The following is a 17,071-nucleotide window of genomic DNA, read 5'->3' as shown; positions in this document are numbered from 1 at the left end:
AAGGGAAGGGGGTTCTCCTGCTTCCAGTTAGTGGCTGTTCCCTGAGCAGTCTGCCATAGCTCAGATGAAAATCCCCAAGAGCCCTTTCTGCTCACATTCGGTTCCAGCAGCAATCTGGGGAATTGATTATGCTAATGCCTAGTCTCCGGGGCTTTTCAAAAATCTTTATCTTTAAATGAACTCATTTGGCTTTTGTCATACACCGTTATATCTGGTTCTCAATGTGGCCTGTGGGCCGCCGGTGGTCCATGAGATTACTTCAGGTGGCCTCTTGAATTAACACTCAGAAATACACGTGGAGATTTCTGGTTTTGGCTTTAAGTTAAAATTGAAATGTCATTGAACACAATCCAGATATGACCTCACTGGTCCCTCATCCAGTGCAGTGCTATTCATCATCTCAGCAAGTGTTTTGCAAGGGCAAGTGGAGCTAGGTGGGTTTGAGGATGCAGAAGGACTCTTGCTCTAAGGACAGAAACATCATTCTGCGAACATACTCAGCTCAAGATACTACTTATGGTAAACTGATACAATCAACCGTAATGTTCAAGTTGGCCACGTGAAGGAAGAACTCTGAGCAGGAGGCACAGAGTACGCGTCAAATCTGGAAAACTGTCAAAAGGTCATGAATTTCCCCCTAAAGCTTTCAGGATCTGCATTAATTTGGCAACTCAAATTGTGAGCATCACCTAACAAACCCAGAGACCGAGACTGCCAAATGTTGATTGCCAAACGCAAACGAAGAAAATTAGAAGTCTCCTGCGCAACCGCAGTAGTGTCATTCTGCTACATTTTCAGAAGCGTTCAGGGGAACAAGCGCTCAGTGAACACAGCCAGAGACGGAGGTTGGCCCCTGCTTCCTCCCACGAGACCCAGGCCTGTGGCCAGGAGCCAATTCACCCAACTTCTGTCTCAGCCTAAATCAGAGATGTCACCAAAGAGGAAAGAAAAGATCAGACACAAATCATAGCAATATGGTTTATTAACTGAATAGTTTGATCTATGGAAGCAGCCCATTTCTTCTCCAACAGTCAGGTTAGAAGTTTGGAACTCCTTAAGTGAGGCCTCATGAGTGTTCATTTCGACATGCAACAGATCTCAGAGACCCTGGTGCATCTGTCCTCGAGACGGGTCCCTGGACACCGACGGTGGATTTGTGGAAAGGACATGCTCCTGGGAGCAGACGTGCTGTCTCTGACTTCCTGTTGCCTTTTGCGCTGGCCGAGGAGGATGGCTTGTGGTGGGAGCTCAGGTGACAAGGAGGGAAGGGAAGATGACACCCAGGGGAAGGTTACATTCACGTTGGTGAGTTGCGGGGGCGTCACCGAGGGAGGGCAAGGCTGAGGGAAGCAGGGCGTCCAGTGGCCCAACCAACTGGCTGGGAAGCCACAGCTTGCAGGCTGGCTCCTGGCTTCTCACCTGTTAGCTCAGAGGCTCGGGCTCCAGGCGACTTGCTTAATTTCCACCTGCTCCTCAGCCACGTCACCTGAAAATGGGGCACCCACCTCATGGGACTGTTGTGAGAACCGAATGAGTCAAAACACATATGGAAGAGTCTAGGAACACTGCCTAACACAGAGTAAGCTCTCCACGCGTTTGCTAGGATTATTATCCGGAAAGCTTCAAGATTTGAAACAAAAGAGAAAAAGAACCTGCTTTCAGATGGGGACGGTGTGCAACCTGTGTCTGATGAATTCTGAAGGCTACTTTCAGCCAGGGGGTGGGGTGAGGGGGCATGAAAATAGGCCTGGCTGACTGTAGACAGCCAGGGTAATAATAATACCCCTAACAGCTCCTAGGGTGCCCCCTGCAGTGGGTAATCTAAAAATCTCCAGCTTGTGAATGCCTCTCCTACAAAAGCAAAGGATGTACATGGGGACAAAAGATAACGAGCTCTCTGGGTCTCCGGGATGGCAGGCCAGCATTGAGTGGCCACCATAATGGCCCTACATCCCCGATTTCAGTCTTGACAGGTTCAATTCATTTATTCACACCCACTTACTAAAGGTCACTGTCATATCGCTGGTGATTTTCACCCTCTGGGAGCTTATAGTCAAAATAATGACGAATAGAAGACATATTTGCATCCTTTGAAAAAGGCAGTCCATAAGTCAATAGTGGCCTATTTAATAAGTGTCCTCTATTTACCATGCGTTTTACCAGATGCTCCAAGATGTTACACAGGCGAAGAGAGTTTGCTTCTGCATTCAGAACAAAGGCAGATCAGCTTCAGAGAGTGAGACTTTTTAAGGGGATCGCAGTGTGACAAACACAGTTTTGTAAACACACATAAAATCATGCACTGTTTCCTGTTTTGTCAGAATGCAATGCCAACAAATTTCCACCATTATATTTTCCATGCTATAACTGATTTATGTATCAATTTAAGGACACCACAATAACAATGTCAATAATTACCACAATTTTAGGTAAGTATTACTATCCAAATGTATTCTGAACACTCTGGAAGCACAGTATAGGAAATAACATATTTGTTAAGCAAAAAATTAATTGAACTGCATATAAGCTATCATCATGCCTGCATAAACTGATGAATTATTTATTATCTATGTGTCTGATGTTTCTTGTAAAAAAAGAAGAAGAAGAAGAAGAAGAAGAAGAAGAAGAAGAAGAAGAAGGAGGAGGAGGAGGAGGAGGAGGAGGAGGAGGAGGAGGAGGAGGAGGAGGAGGAGGAGGAGGAGGAGGAGGGAAAATAATTATGGGAACCATATCTTTGAAAGAATTGTGAAGAATCTGAACGCATAGGAAAGACACTGACAGCATTCTGCAACCAGGGAAAGAAAGGCTCTCTATGATAATCATGGGGGTAGGGCAAGGAAGGAGTTGTGGATGTAAATCTAGGTGGACAGAAATTAATTATCCTGCCCCTTGCCAAATGTCGGATAACATAAAGACAGAATCTATAACCGATATGTAACATGACAGAAACCAAAACCAACACAAGAAAAATTACCTACATCTTTCTTCCTAGCCTAGGACTCTGATTTCACTGATATTCCACTAGGGAATTAGGGAAAAGAAGGTTTTTGTTTTGTTCTGTTTTCTTGGTGAGTGGCCTAGAGTCTTAAGAATTTTTGTATAGGGACGCCTGGGTGGCTTAGTGGTTTAGAGCTTGCCTTCAGCCCAGGGCATGATCCTGGAGTCCTGGAATCAAGTCCCACATCGGGCTCCCTGCATGGAGCCTGCTTCTCCCTCTGCCTGTGTCTCTGCCTCTCTCTCTCTCTCTCTGTGTCTCTCATGAATGAATAAATAAAAAATCTTAAAAAAATAATAATTTGTATATAATCTCGATAGCACCACAGGGAAAGATCCCTCAGCAGCTAATGAACACTACTTGTTCTCTTATAATTCTGATTTACGCCAAGTCCAATATGACTGCCTTGATTCTGGTTTTTCTACTAAAGGTAAAATATAAAATTACTTTGAGGCCATTTGCATCATTCCGCCTTTCAGTAGATTAAACCTGGCATTATTACAGCCCAAGATGTGCTTTTTATTTTCGAATGAGTAATGTAGCTTCCCCTCCCCATCCCTCACTCCTTTTCTTACTTCCTTGCCTTTTTTCCTTTCCTGAAATACACACACCTTTAAAGCACGGAACGTATTATTTAGACATTGGCCATCAATGCTTAGGTGGAGCTGCAGCTGTACATCATTAAAGCACCTACCATCGTGAGTGGGGGGGGCAGGGGGAGTTTCACAAGTTCCCAGGCAAGGGCAGCCCATCAATCCCTGGAACACTGACTCCTGCTGTGATGTGCTTAAGGGACAATCAGTCCCTGCCTGAGCAGGAGGAGAAACCCAGGCCTTCTGTGTAGAGGGCTAACGTCTCCTACCCTAGCTGGAATGATGTCCTGATTTTCTTTATACAAAGAATATGTGCCTTCTTGGGAGATGCAGTTAAAAGAGGTATGCTCTCAAATCACCTCAGGCTCGCGGCTCCCCCAAACCATCTCAACAGAGAGGAAGAGAGAAGTCTGCAAATCTTGGCATATTAAAAGCAAACAACAAGTTAATAACTATGTCCTTTAATCTTCGACATCCATAATTGCACAGAGTAACACTGATCACTTAAATAATACATGTCAGTTAATCTAATGAAGAAGCTAGTAAAGCAGAATGTTCGAAGCAATAACCTAACCATGCAAAAACTATCTGCAAGTGGACACTTAACACAGAAAGAGGAGAATCAGAACAGGTCTTTGAGGGGTAGCTATTTAAAATCCTTACCAACAGGCAAAGCACTATGGAGAAACACACATAAATATATTCAACCCGCCAGATGTCTCAGCTAAATGCACAGCGATTCTAAGAGGTTTGGCTACAGTGACTTCCACATATATACAGTAGGTTCTAACACTCTAAGGGGGTTTGGTGATCGGAATGCAGAGGAGGAACAAAGGGGGAACTACCATTGTTTTCAAAGTAGAATTGAGGGGGGGAAATCTAAACTCCTGACTAGTCAACTTTAAAATGGCATAAACAGAACTTTGTTACAGAGAGAAATGTATATGCGTCATAAATGGCTGAAAATCTTGTCCATGCCAGGAGAAAGTGGAGTGTGGAAAAATTTGCATTTTTTAAAATCTATGCCGTAAAGAAAATAAAAAGCCAGAGCATTCTGGCATTAGCAAAAGGCTGAACTAAGTCTCAGGCAATAAATTTATGGGGAAACATGACAGGCTCCTCATTAAAGCTATGTGTACGTTGGCTGCATTTTATACAAGATTCTTGAATCTTGTGGAAAATTGGGCACGGCTTGACATCTGAACAATGTCCCTGGTTTGTTTGATTTCTAAAGCATCGGAATATGTTGTGCTTTGGAAATCAAGTAGAGAAGAATAAACACACTAAAACAGGACTGGGCTGAATCTGAAAGTTATTTTTCCATATGTCTCTACGAGATATTTATTACCTTTATTTCTCTTACAAACACAGCCCCCCACGCTAGAAATACTGCAGTACTTTTTCTTTTCTTTTTTTTTGGTGGAGAGAAAAATAGTCCTGTTAAGGCAAATCTTACCCGGCAGCAGGAACCACCTAAGGATAGGCAATTTTCAGTTGGCTTTTCAGAAGCTGGTTGCCATGACAAAGGGCGCAATTTATTCCTTGGTCCCTTATCACAGCTACAGATCACAGACCATAAAAATTAACAAGGCTCTTTCCCTTTGCCTGATCATTTCGGAGTCCCTCATCCTTACCTGCGGTCTTTTGTTCCCCCCAATTAAATGGAATGAATGTCAGTCACCTAGCAATTCAATTAATGCTGATTCAAAATTCTGGCCTAAACCAGAATCTATAATCACAACCTCCTAATCACAGCTCAGTCATGAGAATGAAAAGTAAGCAGGAAATTGCACTAATTACTCAATTAGACTAATACTGTATTTTTAAGCTGGGGCTCAAAGGGACTGTCAGCCCTGATGGAGGACCGGGACACGTCCTCACCTTGTGGGCCTGCCGCTGCCCAACTGAAGCTATGTTTTCAAGTGGCCGTAATTCCGATCCATCTAGGATGGACCGACCAAAGCCGGAATGGAAGTTTACCACCAATGAACTGACAGCAGACGAGGGGCAGGTGTGGGGGGGAGGAGGGCAGCGGGGTGGGGGGAGGGGGAAGGGGGAGGGCTTCCCGGCCCTTCACAGCCCCATACAGTGGACGGGCTTTCCTGGGAGGGGCCCTCATGCCCCGTGTGAAGGCAGCTGAGCACACATCGTCAGGGTGCTGGTTCAGGAAAACATCCGGGGAGGAGGAACACTCGAGGAGGGTGAGAGTCGCTCAACCAAACCTGAACACTGAGCAACACTCCAGGCACCAGCCTCACAGAACCTTCATGAAACCCAGAACAGTGAGTGAAAAAGAACTGGTTGGGAAGAATGCACAAGATGTGAATGAAGAATGTATAAAACAATGCTGGACATCAACCAATACAGGCTGGACCTTATTTTAAAAGAAAGGCCTAAAAAATTAGACTCTTTTTTTCCTACTCAGTTTCAGAACTTAAATATTCTGTAAACAACAAGGAGGACACTAGAGCCTGTCATGCCTCTGGTTTTTGTAAAACTCCTTGCGAGCTGGATTCAGGAAAGGAGCTGGACCTGGGCAGAGGGAGGAGGGCCTGTCACACATGGCGTGCGTGGTCTGTCCTCTGCAGCAGTTTCTGAAAATGACCAACTTGGGAACTGCTCAGGGATTCCGAAAGGAGAAGAAAAGTATTTATTCATCTAAGACAGACAAAGTCTTTACTTCCAGGGTTTGCCTTGCAGGTGGCCACTGCTGAGCGAACGGGCATTCGGGGGGCCGCCAGGGCCCCCAGCCGGGAGGGTCTGACCGCTGCGGGTGCCTGGAGCCTTGGAGTCTCTTCCGGAGGCGTTAGCTTGGCTCAGCCGGCCTGAAGGGAGCAAGAAAGCGAGGCGTAGAGCTGCAAGAGTGACTCTAGGCACAACCTGCCAAGTATACTTTTAAGCTAATGAAGTCTTAGGGTACAACCACTTTTAAGATAATGAAGTCCTATTCAGCGTCTACTTTAGGCTAAAACCTACTCTTCATCCTTGAGATTAACTTGAAGGTGGGGAATGTGCATGGATGAAAGGAAGCCTAGAGAGCTTTTTTTTTTTCCCTCCCTCTCGGTTATCCCCAACCAACCTGGCCTGGCCTTCATTCCTTCTTGGAGCCGGTTACAGGAGGGATTAGGGGAAAGAGAAAGGAAAGTGGTGTGCCCAAGGGAACTCTGGGTGGGGTTTCAAGGTGCCCAGAAGCCGCAGAGGGGAAACAAAACTCATCGGAGAGGGAATCTGGGCGCCTCAGTTTAGCTCAACTCTGCCTGAAATACACGTTATCTGACTGATAAATCCTTTCTCCTTCTCTATGTGCAACATCTAATTCTTCCCACAACCTGGGGTCACCACGTCGGCTTCCACCTCTCCCCACACAGCACCTGCACACTGCCCCTCCCCCTGCAAATATTTTAAGAACCTGAATATAAGAGATCAAACTTTTCACATGATGAGGTGATAGTCAAAGCTGCAAATCTCCACTACAGAAAACATTATCTCTAAAGGTCAAAATATCTTACTAGGATTGTCCGTAGGACCCTGATCCTCTTCCAGGTAATATTCTATCTTTTTTAAGTCTTCTGGAGTAAATCTCCACTTGTTCTCAGCTGGTGGGGGCGGCACTTTGGGGCTGGATCGTTTCCGGGCAGAGCCAGGAGGAAGGGCCTGCTGGCAAGATGCTGGCAGGGAACCCGTAATCAGTCCTTCTGGGAATTTCTGAGCTAAGACTTTTAGACCTAGGTGTGGAAGAGGATCAGAAAAAGCAGCATTAACATGGTGAGGCTAAGGCAAGACCTGGAAAGGAAGCTGCATGTCTCCTCATCTTTGGTCTTCGGGTCCAAGCCAACGCAAGGACATGAAATCTTAACTGCTTCACCATTAAGCAAATTACACCAGAACATGTCAGTGGTTAAGCGGGATTCTGAGAATTCCACCAGAAATCCTTTTGCTCCACTCTTCGGCATTACAGCTTTCTCACAGAGCCCTAAAGCAACAGCATTATTTTAGGAATTAAAAACATGTGCTGTTGGAGCTAACGGAAGTTTCACATAACTCCTGACCCCTTGCAGCCAGCATGGTTTTCACTCTTTCCAGAATTCTAAAATCTGAGCGTGGACAGGAAAAGGGTGATAGGGGAGGGGGTTGAAGGATTGTGAGCCCAAATATCTGTCCTGAGCAGAATACAGCCCACTCACCTCCAGAAAGCATGAAGAGGTTTTCAAATCCCCGCTCACACATGGTGGTGGCCGCCTGGCTGGCCAGCCTCTCGTCGTCATCATACAGAATGATGACCTTGCCGTGGGCATTTTTCTAAGAGTTACATGAGTTAAGGTTGGACCACATTGAACTGTGAGACCCGCCCCCCCCCCCCCCCCCCCCGCCCCTTCGCCCCATGGAACAAAGAAATGTCAAGGTTCACCTTCCTGAGTTCAGAGAGGATGGGACAACCCCACTCCTTACCCAGCACATCAGCAGTTACTGGATTTTTTTCCTGTCATGGAAACCACAGGAGTTGGTGGGGTTTTGTTTGTTTTTGTTTTTTTATAAACTAATATCATCATGGTCCACGATGGCACTAGTTCCACAGTTTATACACTTGAGCTCTTTGATTCTTAGGACCCTGAAAGGTATTACAATCTCCATTTCACAGGTGAGGAGATAGAAAACTTGTTTGTCCCACGTCTCCACTGCAGCCTTATTTATGATGGTAAAAAGGGGAGAACCACCTAAAAGCCCATTAGAGAGGAAGAGTTTAGTAAATCAATGTGGTATATAGTAAGATAAGAGAATGCACTACATCAAAAAAGGGGTTTACAAAGAGCTTGTGTTAGCATGGGGAAATATGTTGTACTGAGGAAAAGTCAAAATGCTAAATTATATATACAGTATGATTTCCACTTTGTTAAAAAGAACACATAGAAGACAATCGGAAATAAAATATGCGAAAAACATAATTGGAGTTGTTCAATTGTGTGATTATCAATCTTTTTTCTGTTTTCCAGTGCTTAAATTATTTTCCATTTGTGTAATTTTTAGGAGGAAAAAAAGTAAAATTTTAAGAAGGAAAATACTTACAACAGAAGTACAAAAATTTACTTCTTAGGTCTTACTTGGGAAAGCTTTCTGGAGAGAAAAAAAAGTCTTAGAACTAACTCTCAACAGATCACAGCCTTTAACCTAATGTTTTTTGGCCCACTGCAGGATGGCTTGGAAGCATCTGCCAGGATGGCCAGGATACTCAGCAATAGCTGAGAATCCAAATTTTAAAATATGCTAAGTGAGCTAATTAATAGCAAAGGTCCTTTAGAGAGGTTTTTTCCTTAGGAGCATGATTCATGATAAGTTTGACTCTTCAGGTCCTCAAACGACCCAACTCCTTAAAATGCAACAAAGGATACATATTCAAGAATGTCATTTGAATAAGGGTTCATTGTTCTAGACAGAGTTGCAATTGGATAAGTGTAAGCTGCAAAGAGAAGAAAAAAGCTTAGGAAGTTGGTAGCTCTCAGTACAACTTGGCTCCAAATTCCTGAATGGTTTAAAGTCTAAGAGTTCAAAGAAACATATTTGCAAAATCAATGCACCATAAACCTAAATACTTTTTGGAGAGAAAAGAAACGGGATGCTATGAACAAAATATGAAGCTTCATGTCATCATTTCTGACATTTATTAGCACTGGGCCCCAGAGCCACCTGAGAATGTCGCCACCCTCTTTGAGAGCATTTCTGTAGAGCCAACTTCCAGGTTCCCACGATGCATCCGGCTAACATAAAATGTCCTTAACTGCTGACTCTGGGATGTGGCTCAAGCCTGCCTGGACTCCAGAACGGGCTCTGTTCTTGGCAGTGAGACACTAGAACGCCTTCTCTCTCTTACCTCCAATAATGTGGCACTGCTGGTAAGAATCTCTGTCTCGCACATCTAGTAGCAGGAAGGGGCAGTCGGGATAAGGTTTGTCTTTGGTGTTGGGCTCTGCTTTCTTCACTAGCCCTTTGTCTAGATCCAGTTCCCCAACACCACTGATGACGCTGCAAGTGAAAAGGAGATGAAAAGTAGATCGGCAGAAACTAGTTAGGGCTGAGTGTCTTCAAGGTCAAATGTGCTTCTTCAGAATAGCCAGAGAGTGCTCAGTGTCTTTTCAGAGGACACTTCAAAGGAAAATGTATATGGTGTCTCAGTTCTGCCTCTGAATGCTCGACTGTTGCAGGACCGTATGGATTTCTATTCTATCACACTGGACCCCAAAGAAGGGACCCACGTGTCCATCCATACTCACCTTCAGAGAATGTTAGGTCATTAACATGGCTGAGGGGCAGAAACTGTAGGACACATGCCACCTCCAGCAAAAAGGACAGCATTCAGCAAAAGAAAGAGGCCAACAGTTAATCTAATGGAATTGTAAGGCGTGTAAGAAAGCAGAGCAGAAGGGGAAAGAGTAAGGGTGACAGGACAAGAAAAATGAAGACTTCCTATATACATTATGTAACATAAAACGATGACAATGTTTTGATGTGTCTCATATACTTACACAGCTACCTATCCGTACTTTGAACCTTAATGTTTTCAATGGTTATCTGTACTTACTCCCAGTTTATAGGTTACAGTGTGGAGGTTGAAGAGGCTTTTAGATTTGGTGGCATTCATATAATGAAATGAAGGAGTGGGTGTTATGAACAAAATGGCAAATAGTGAAATATCTGGATTGGAATAGGAAGAAGATGCCTTTCCCAGGCAAATAGGAAGACATGTGTGCCAGACCACACACTGGTGGGCACCAATGGCTCCACACCCAGCACTGCAAATCCAATTCTGCATTTAAACCTGAAAGATGCCATAAAGTGCATATTTTATTGAACCAAAGGAGAAGAAAATCTACTTCCTATGAAACTGCATCTTTTTTTTTTTTTTTTTAAGATTTTATTTATTTACTCATGAGAGACACACAGAGAGAGGCAGAGACACAGGCAGAGAGAGAAGCAGGCTCCATGCAGGGAGCCCAATGTGGGACTCGATCCTGGGACTCCGGGATCACGCCCTGGGCTGAAGGCAGGTGCTCAACCACTGAGCCACCCAGGTGTCCTGTGAAACTGCAACCTTAATGGAAGTCTTGTTGATCTGTGTTGCTAATTCCAATTTTAGAGTCTTTGCATCAAGTAGTTATAAAAGAAATAGTGGTACTGATGATAGCAATTCTTTCTCTGCAGACCCAGTTTCTCTGGTACAACTGTTTTGCCAGTAGAAGGGACAGTTGTGTGCCGAAAATCAGCACCATCTTATAATCAACACCTAATATCTGTGAGAAAGTTTGCATCATAGTCTATGCAGAAAGGACCAGTCACGACCAGTTTGAAAACGGACACCGAAGGCTGCTTTCATGCTCTTTTGCACCTGTGCAATATCAGAGCATGGCGTATGGCATTCTATTTTTCTTCTGATTCCAGACAGGGTAATTATAAGCTGCAGCAGACAGAAAAGGGGGCGGGAGCGGGAATCAAAAGATAGTGGTTGTAAAGCTAAGTCCTAATAGCAAACCTGTATACAGAAGGCTGAGAAGGATGGAGTTAAGGAGTGAAAATTAATGCTCTCCTATCAATGTATTCTTACCTTAACTAAGATGCTGTGAAAAGATTCAGATGGTGGCATTTATATCAAGAGAAGATAGAAGGGCTGGGGGGCAGGGTGAAAGTGTGGGACTTGACTACTGCCAGTCTGTTTTTAGAGTGATTAAATCACTGAAACTGGTATCCAGATGCATATGAAGTAAAATGCTGGGAGAACACAAATCTGATCAGCGTACCTCTGCAGGGTCGAGCGACTGGAATCTCCAGCTCCTGCACTGGTTATGAACTGCACGGGGCTTGGCGACTGCTCCCCGGGGCTCCCTTTCCCATTGGTCCTGGCACCGACTTCCCCATCCGGCTCTGAAGTAGCAGAGTCATTGTCTAAGATTTGCAAGTGGATACAGAAGTAAATTTGACCTCAGAGTTTATTCACTTTGTGCAACAGTCAGGATTATTAAATTGTCCCAGAAGTTCTAACAGATAATGTGCTCAAAATGTAGTCTGCAGACCCCAGGAGTCCCTGGGACCCTTTCAGGGGAACCTGCAAGGTCTCTTTACTGTGCTGATATCTGTACTACAAAAGTACAAAAGTGCTTTTGTACAAAAGTAAAGGTGGCTAAAACCGTGAGCGCTGCAGCAATAATCAGGGCAGAGGCACCAAGTTTTATTAGTGATCGTCATATTTTTCACCAACATGAATGCGCTCGGTTAATAAATACAGCAGTCACATTTTTAAAAGTCCCTGATGGAGCCATAATCATAATTCTATTAAATCTCATCTTTAAGTACACATCTTTTTAATATTCTGTGTGATGAAATGGGGAGTCCACATCCAGCAAATCTGCTACATACCAAGAGACCTCTTGATGTCTCAAGGGAAAGTATTAGTGTGATTATTCCTGCTTTTGCCCTGAACACCATTTTTACTTGGAAAGAAAACTGACAGAAAAATTATAGTTACTTAGACTTGTGCATGTGGCAGACATTTTCTCAAAAATGATCTAAGTGAACTGTCATTTCGAGGAAAACAACTGATGGTATCATTGTAATGATTCAATTTTGAACAAAAATCAGAATTTTGGAAACTGTGTCTGCCATCAGGAACTTGACTGCTTTCCTTGCACTTAATGACTTTTGTGATAAGATAGGTGGTTAGATTAACAAATATGATTTTTTTGATACTGGGTAATGAATGAAATTTGTCAATGTTTGGAAGATCTTCATAACTTGGTGAATCAATCTCTTCCAAGTAATCGATGAATGATGTTATAAAATCACGCATGGGTAAAAAGATTAATTCAAAGTAGAAGACAGACCAGTGGGCTTAATTTAACAGAGGTATGAAACGTGCATTGATATGGTTTCAGATTCTGTTACAAGTTACCTTTAAGAAGCTACAAATTGTCAAGTTTTGGTGTAGTATCAGAGAGGTGTGTCCAAAAATTACCTGAAAGGGCTATTAAAAGATTATCCCTTTTTCAACTACAGGTCTGTGTGAGGCCAGATTTTCTTCATGTACTTCAACCCAAAGAGCATATTGCAACAGATTGATTGCAGAAGCCATGAGAATCAGCTGTCTGCTATTAAATCAGACACCAAGATTTACAAAACAATATAAAACAATGCCATGCTTGGTAAAAAAATTTTTTGTTTTCGAAATACAGCTATTTCGCATAAAAGTGTTATTTATGTTTGCAAAGGATTTAGTATAAATAAAATAGTAAATAAATGTTTTTAAGTTCTCAGCTAAAAATTTTAATACCCTAAGTATTAATAGATATATAATGCACATAACCCAAAATTCTTTGAGGTGCTCAATAATTTTTAGGAGTGTGGAGGGAGACTGTACCAAAAAATTTTGAGAATTTGCTGTTCTAACTGGTACCGTAAGAGAAGAAATAGAAATAAAAGACCTAGTTATTAAAGAGGATACTAACATTTATTTTGCATATGATATACCTAGAAACTTCAGGAGAATCCTATAAGAATAAGGGAAATAAGTATGTGGTTAGATAAAAAAAGAAATACTAACAGGCAAACTACTTTTCCTATACGCCAATTAGAAAGGAACATGATGAGCATCTCATCTAAGTAACAACTGCAAATATATAAGATATGCTCTCCTCAAAAATAAGCCTATTAAGAAATGTAAAGGACCTGTAAAAATTTAAGTCCTTTATAAGTCTTATAAAAATTTTTACCTAAGAGATATTAAAGAAAACTCAAATGAAGACAGTGATATATCTTCACATTCCTGACTCGGTGATTAAAAGTGAAAGGATATTAATCCTTTCCAAACTTCATTTTTAGCCTTAATACAACCCCAATGGGATTTTTGAAAAGTTTAAAAGGATTTTAAAGATGAGAAGGAAAAAAAAACTTTTTATACACACACACACACACACACACACACACACACACACACACGTGGGTAATTTGGAGAATATGCCTTAGCGAATAGTAACATATATTGCAAAGATAAATGATCAAAAACAATGCTGGGCCATAAACCAGAACAATGGAATATAAAAGACAACACAGAAACAAATCCCAGAATATATATATAAAAAGCTAATACATATATTAAAGGTAACATCATAAACCAGTGGGTAAAGGGAGAGTGACTGAATAAATAAATGGTGGTGGGATAATGTGCCAACTATCTAGATTTGAAAAATCAAATTTATAAAACCCCTTCACATCATATACCAAAACATTAATAAGTAGATTGATGGGGGGGGGGAACAACAACAACAACAAAACCACCAAGCAAACTAATAAAAGAAAATATAGGTGAATAATTTATCTTATTTTGGATTTGATGGGTCTAAGGCAATAAAAGAGAACACAACAGGAAAGGCTAATAGATTTAATCATGTAAAAATGCAAACCTCGTGTATGTCAGAAACCAACCCAAAGAAAATTAAAAGGTGAGTAACAGATTAGGAAAAATCTCTATGACCTAGATGCATGAGAAAAGGTTAATATACTTAATTTAGAAAGAGGTTTTTTTAATTAACTAGTGCTTTAATTGAAAAAAGATCATATGCACAGTAAAAATGCAAAGATAAAAACATTAATATGGAAACCACTGCAGACCCGTAGGCCCTTAGGCCTCCCCTCCCAAGGGAACTACCTTCACTTATTTCTGTCTCCTTCCAGAAATAAAACAACTATGGACTTTTGCATACAGTTTATTTCCTTCCCTTTTTACATATCAGGAGAATGCCATTCATACTGCTCCGGTTTTTTGTTTTGTTGTTGTTTTATTTTTACTTAATGATAAAGCTTGAAAACTGTTCCAAATCATTAAGTAAAGCTTTTTCTCATTTACTTTCAAGGCTGTACTGGCTTCCACTGTTTAAGGATATCCTAATACACAGAACTTTTATAAATCAGTAAAGATGAACGTTCCATAAGAAAAAAATGGGGAAGGACATGTAAGGTTCTCAGAAGAAAAAATAAGTATGACCAATAAACACACACATACACATAGCCCAATTTCATAATCAGAGAGATTCAAAAGAAAATTATTAGATACCACTTTTCATCTATCAAATTGGCAAACACTTGCAAAAATGACAATTATTCAGCATTGGCTAGGATGGGGAGAAACAGGTCCTCTCATTTATTCTCTGGAAATGCAAACAGGAAGAACCAATCTGGAGATAATGTGGAATCAGCATCGAGCATCTTAAAATGGTTCCACCCTTCGACCATCTGCAGCAATTTATCTTCAGGGAATAATCAGAAGCACAGAAACGTGTATGTATTTACATTACAGCATTGTTTTATAGACGTGAAAAATTTAAAAAGCTGTAATGTCCAATAGGAGAATAATTAAATTATGGTATATCCAAAGGACAGGCATTATATGACAACACAACCTTCACAATTCAGCTTGTGAAGTCCATTTAATGATATGGGATAGTTTGCATGATAAAATGTTAATTTGAAACAGCACAATTCAAAAGCATACACAAAGAGTATGAATTTGGGGGAACACAGAGCAAAATGTTAACAGGGATTATTATTATAATTTTCTTCTTTATATATTTTTTGCAGTTTTCTAATTTTCTAGAGATACACTTTTAAGTCAGGAAAAAACAATACACATTACAAAAGGAGATTTTTTTATTCCTTCAAAAATAGCCACTATGCATACAATCTGTTCCACAGGCATTCCTGAGTGAGTTATTATTCTGTGTAGAGCACTAGAAAAACACTAATATTACTCACACATTATGGTGTCCTACTTTACAAGAGCCTATTTTGCTGTGCAAATTCATCTCAGAAGAGAAAATTGCATGTGCCCATATGTTCTGGTGCTGCAATTGCAATGAATTAAAGGACCAAATCCAGGTACTTATATAACCAGGTTAAAATTGGGAGTAGTTCTATGAGGAGACTCAATTATCTCTGTTACAAAGAGCCCTTACTTCTCTGCTGTGTGAGAGGCATCTGTCAAAGATAAATTCCTGTCTTTGTCAGATGCTCTTTATCCTCCCTAACAAAAACAAGCCCAGGGAAATGACAGCTAAGTCGCACAAAACCAGGGTTTGGACTTCCTGAGAAACTTGTCTCGAAATCAGAAGTCAAATTCCTGGCCTATATCAACCTTCACAAAACACATGTCCCTTCAGTAAAGAGCCACGCATTGATGGCTGAGTACCTCAGGATAAAATAAAGACCTTAACTCTGTGAATTCTTTTCACGACAGTACTAAGAGATTTTTTTTGCTCAATGTTTCAGGAAGGAAAGCTGGAGCTAGAAGCCTACCTTCCTAGCTCCATCTCCATCCCAGCACCCAGGCCTCCCCTAGATGGCCCACCAGGCTGGGTGACGTATTCCCCAAACTCACTTGGACCTTTACATTCTCTCCCAGATGCCTTTGCTCAGGTTGCAAGAACCTCACCCTTAACCTGCACCTGTAGAGATTCTACCCTCTTTTATGCCCCAGTATAAAAGCTTTAAGAAAGCCTACCTCAGTTTTCTGCCTGGAAAGTACCTTTCCAGCCTCAGAACTCCTACAGTAAATACTCTGGTGGTTACTGGGCACCCGTAGATCTATATCCTGCGCCATTCCTTACTGGCTGTATCACCTTGGGCAAGTAATTTAACCTCTGAGGCTGGGCTTCTCATCTCTAAGGTGTACTTTTCTTCTAGAGTTTTTCATAAGATTAAATAAGAAAACTCGAGGGAAGTGTTTAGCATATACATTTGACAAAAGATAGCTTCTTTCCAGTCCTCCATTATGAATTTCTGACACGTTTGTGATTTTTGTGCTTCTGTTATCATTTTCCTCAGTCAACACACATGTGTGTGCACGAGTGCACACGGGGCTACCAATTCTGTGTAAGCAGAGCTGTGCATTATTCATTCACCTTTGTAGTCTCTTAGTACTACATACTATGACCTGTGTGTATATCCAAGGCACTAAAAATATTTGTTGGAAAAGAAGTAATTAGTATATTAAACACATCAAAAACATTTAAAACTACAAATGTTAGAGCCAGAAAACCAGATGGCTTTTGAAAAAGAAATAAGAATTAACAATTAAAGCACCAGATAGCATTTCTCAGAGAGTAGCCATCTAATTACAAATAGATCCATCAAAGTCCCAATTCCCTGTGAACACAACAGCAAAGACAGACAGGGTGAGTACTTCAGTCAAATGGTCAATCGCTTATTTGCCCCACATCCTCAATTCTCATTACCTTCTAGCCTTTGAATCTCTTCAGCTGTCACTTCCAGTGTTTGATCAGATAGGGAAGCAACTTGGATGACCTGATAGAAGAAAGAATGAAATGTGTAGATGGCGTGTATGTTTGTTTGTCTTTAAACAGAGGCAATTCTGTCTTTTATAAAAGACGAGGAAACATCAAACATCAAAGATCTCTTGGTTTAAAGAACTGTCAGCGTCCTCCACTGG

General features: G+C 41.6%; 1 protein-coding gene across 4 annotated transcripts in view; it reads right to left on the bottom strand.

Moving 5' to 3' along the window:
* Window positions 1–964: 964 nt before the first annotated feature.
* CEP41 (centrosomal protein 41) overlaps window positions 965–17,071 on the bottom strand; it is a 55,417-nt gene continuing 39,310 nt past the window's right edge. For all 4 annotated transcript variants that reach the window (XM_025471659.3, XM_025471660.3, XM_049093471.1 and 1 more), the window contains 7 exons: window positions 16,857–16,926; window positions 11,376–11,520; window positions 9,455–9,606; window positions 8,976–9,043; window positions 7,773–7,887; window positions 7,098–7,313; window positions 965–6,413 (listed from right to left, as the gene is read on the bottom strand). In XM_025471659.3, the coding sequence (XP_025327444.1) occupies window positions 6,265–6,413; window positions 7,098–7,313; window positions 7,773–7,887; window positions 8,976–9,043; window positions 9,455–9,606; window positions 11,376–11,520; window positions 16,857–16,926 (915 nt within the window). In that variant the 3' untranslated portion in view covers window positions 965–6,264. The remainder of the gene's footprint in view (window positions 6,414–7,097; window positions 7,314–7,772; window positions 7,888–8,975; window positions 9,044–9,454; window positions 9,607–11,375; window positions 11,521–16,856; window positions 16,927–17,071) is intronic.

Source organism: Canis lupus, chromosome 14 (assembly GCF_003254725.2).
Source record: "Canis lupus dingo isolate Sandy chromosome 14, ASM325472v2, whole genome shotgun sequence".
Lineage (NCBI taxonomy): Eukaryota > Metazoa > Chordata > Mammalia > Carnivora > Canidae > Canis > Canis lupus.
Note: the sequence above shows the minus strand (reverse complement) of the source record. Positions and strands in the feature narration are given on the sequence as shown.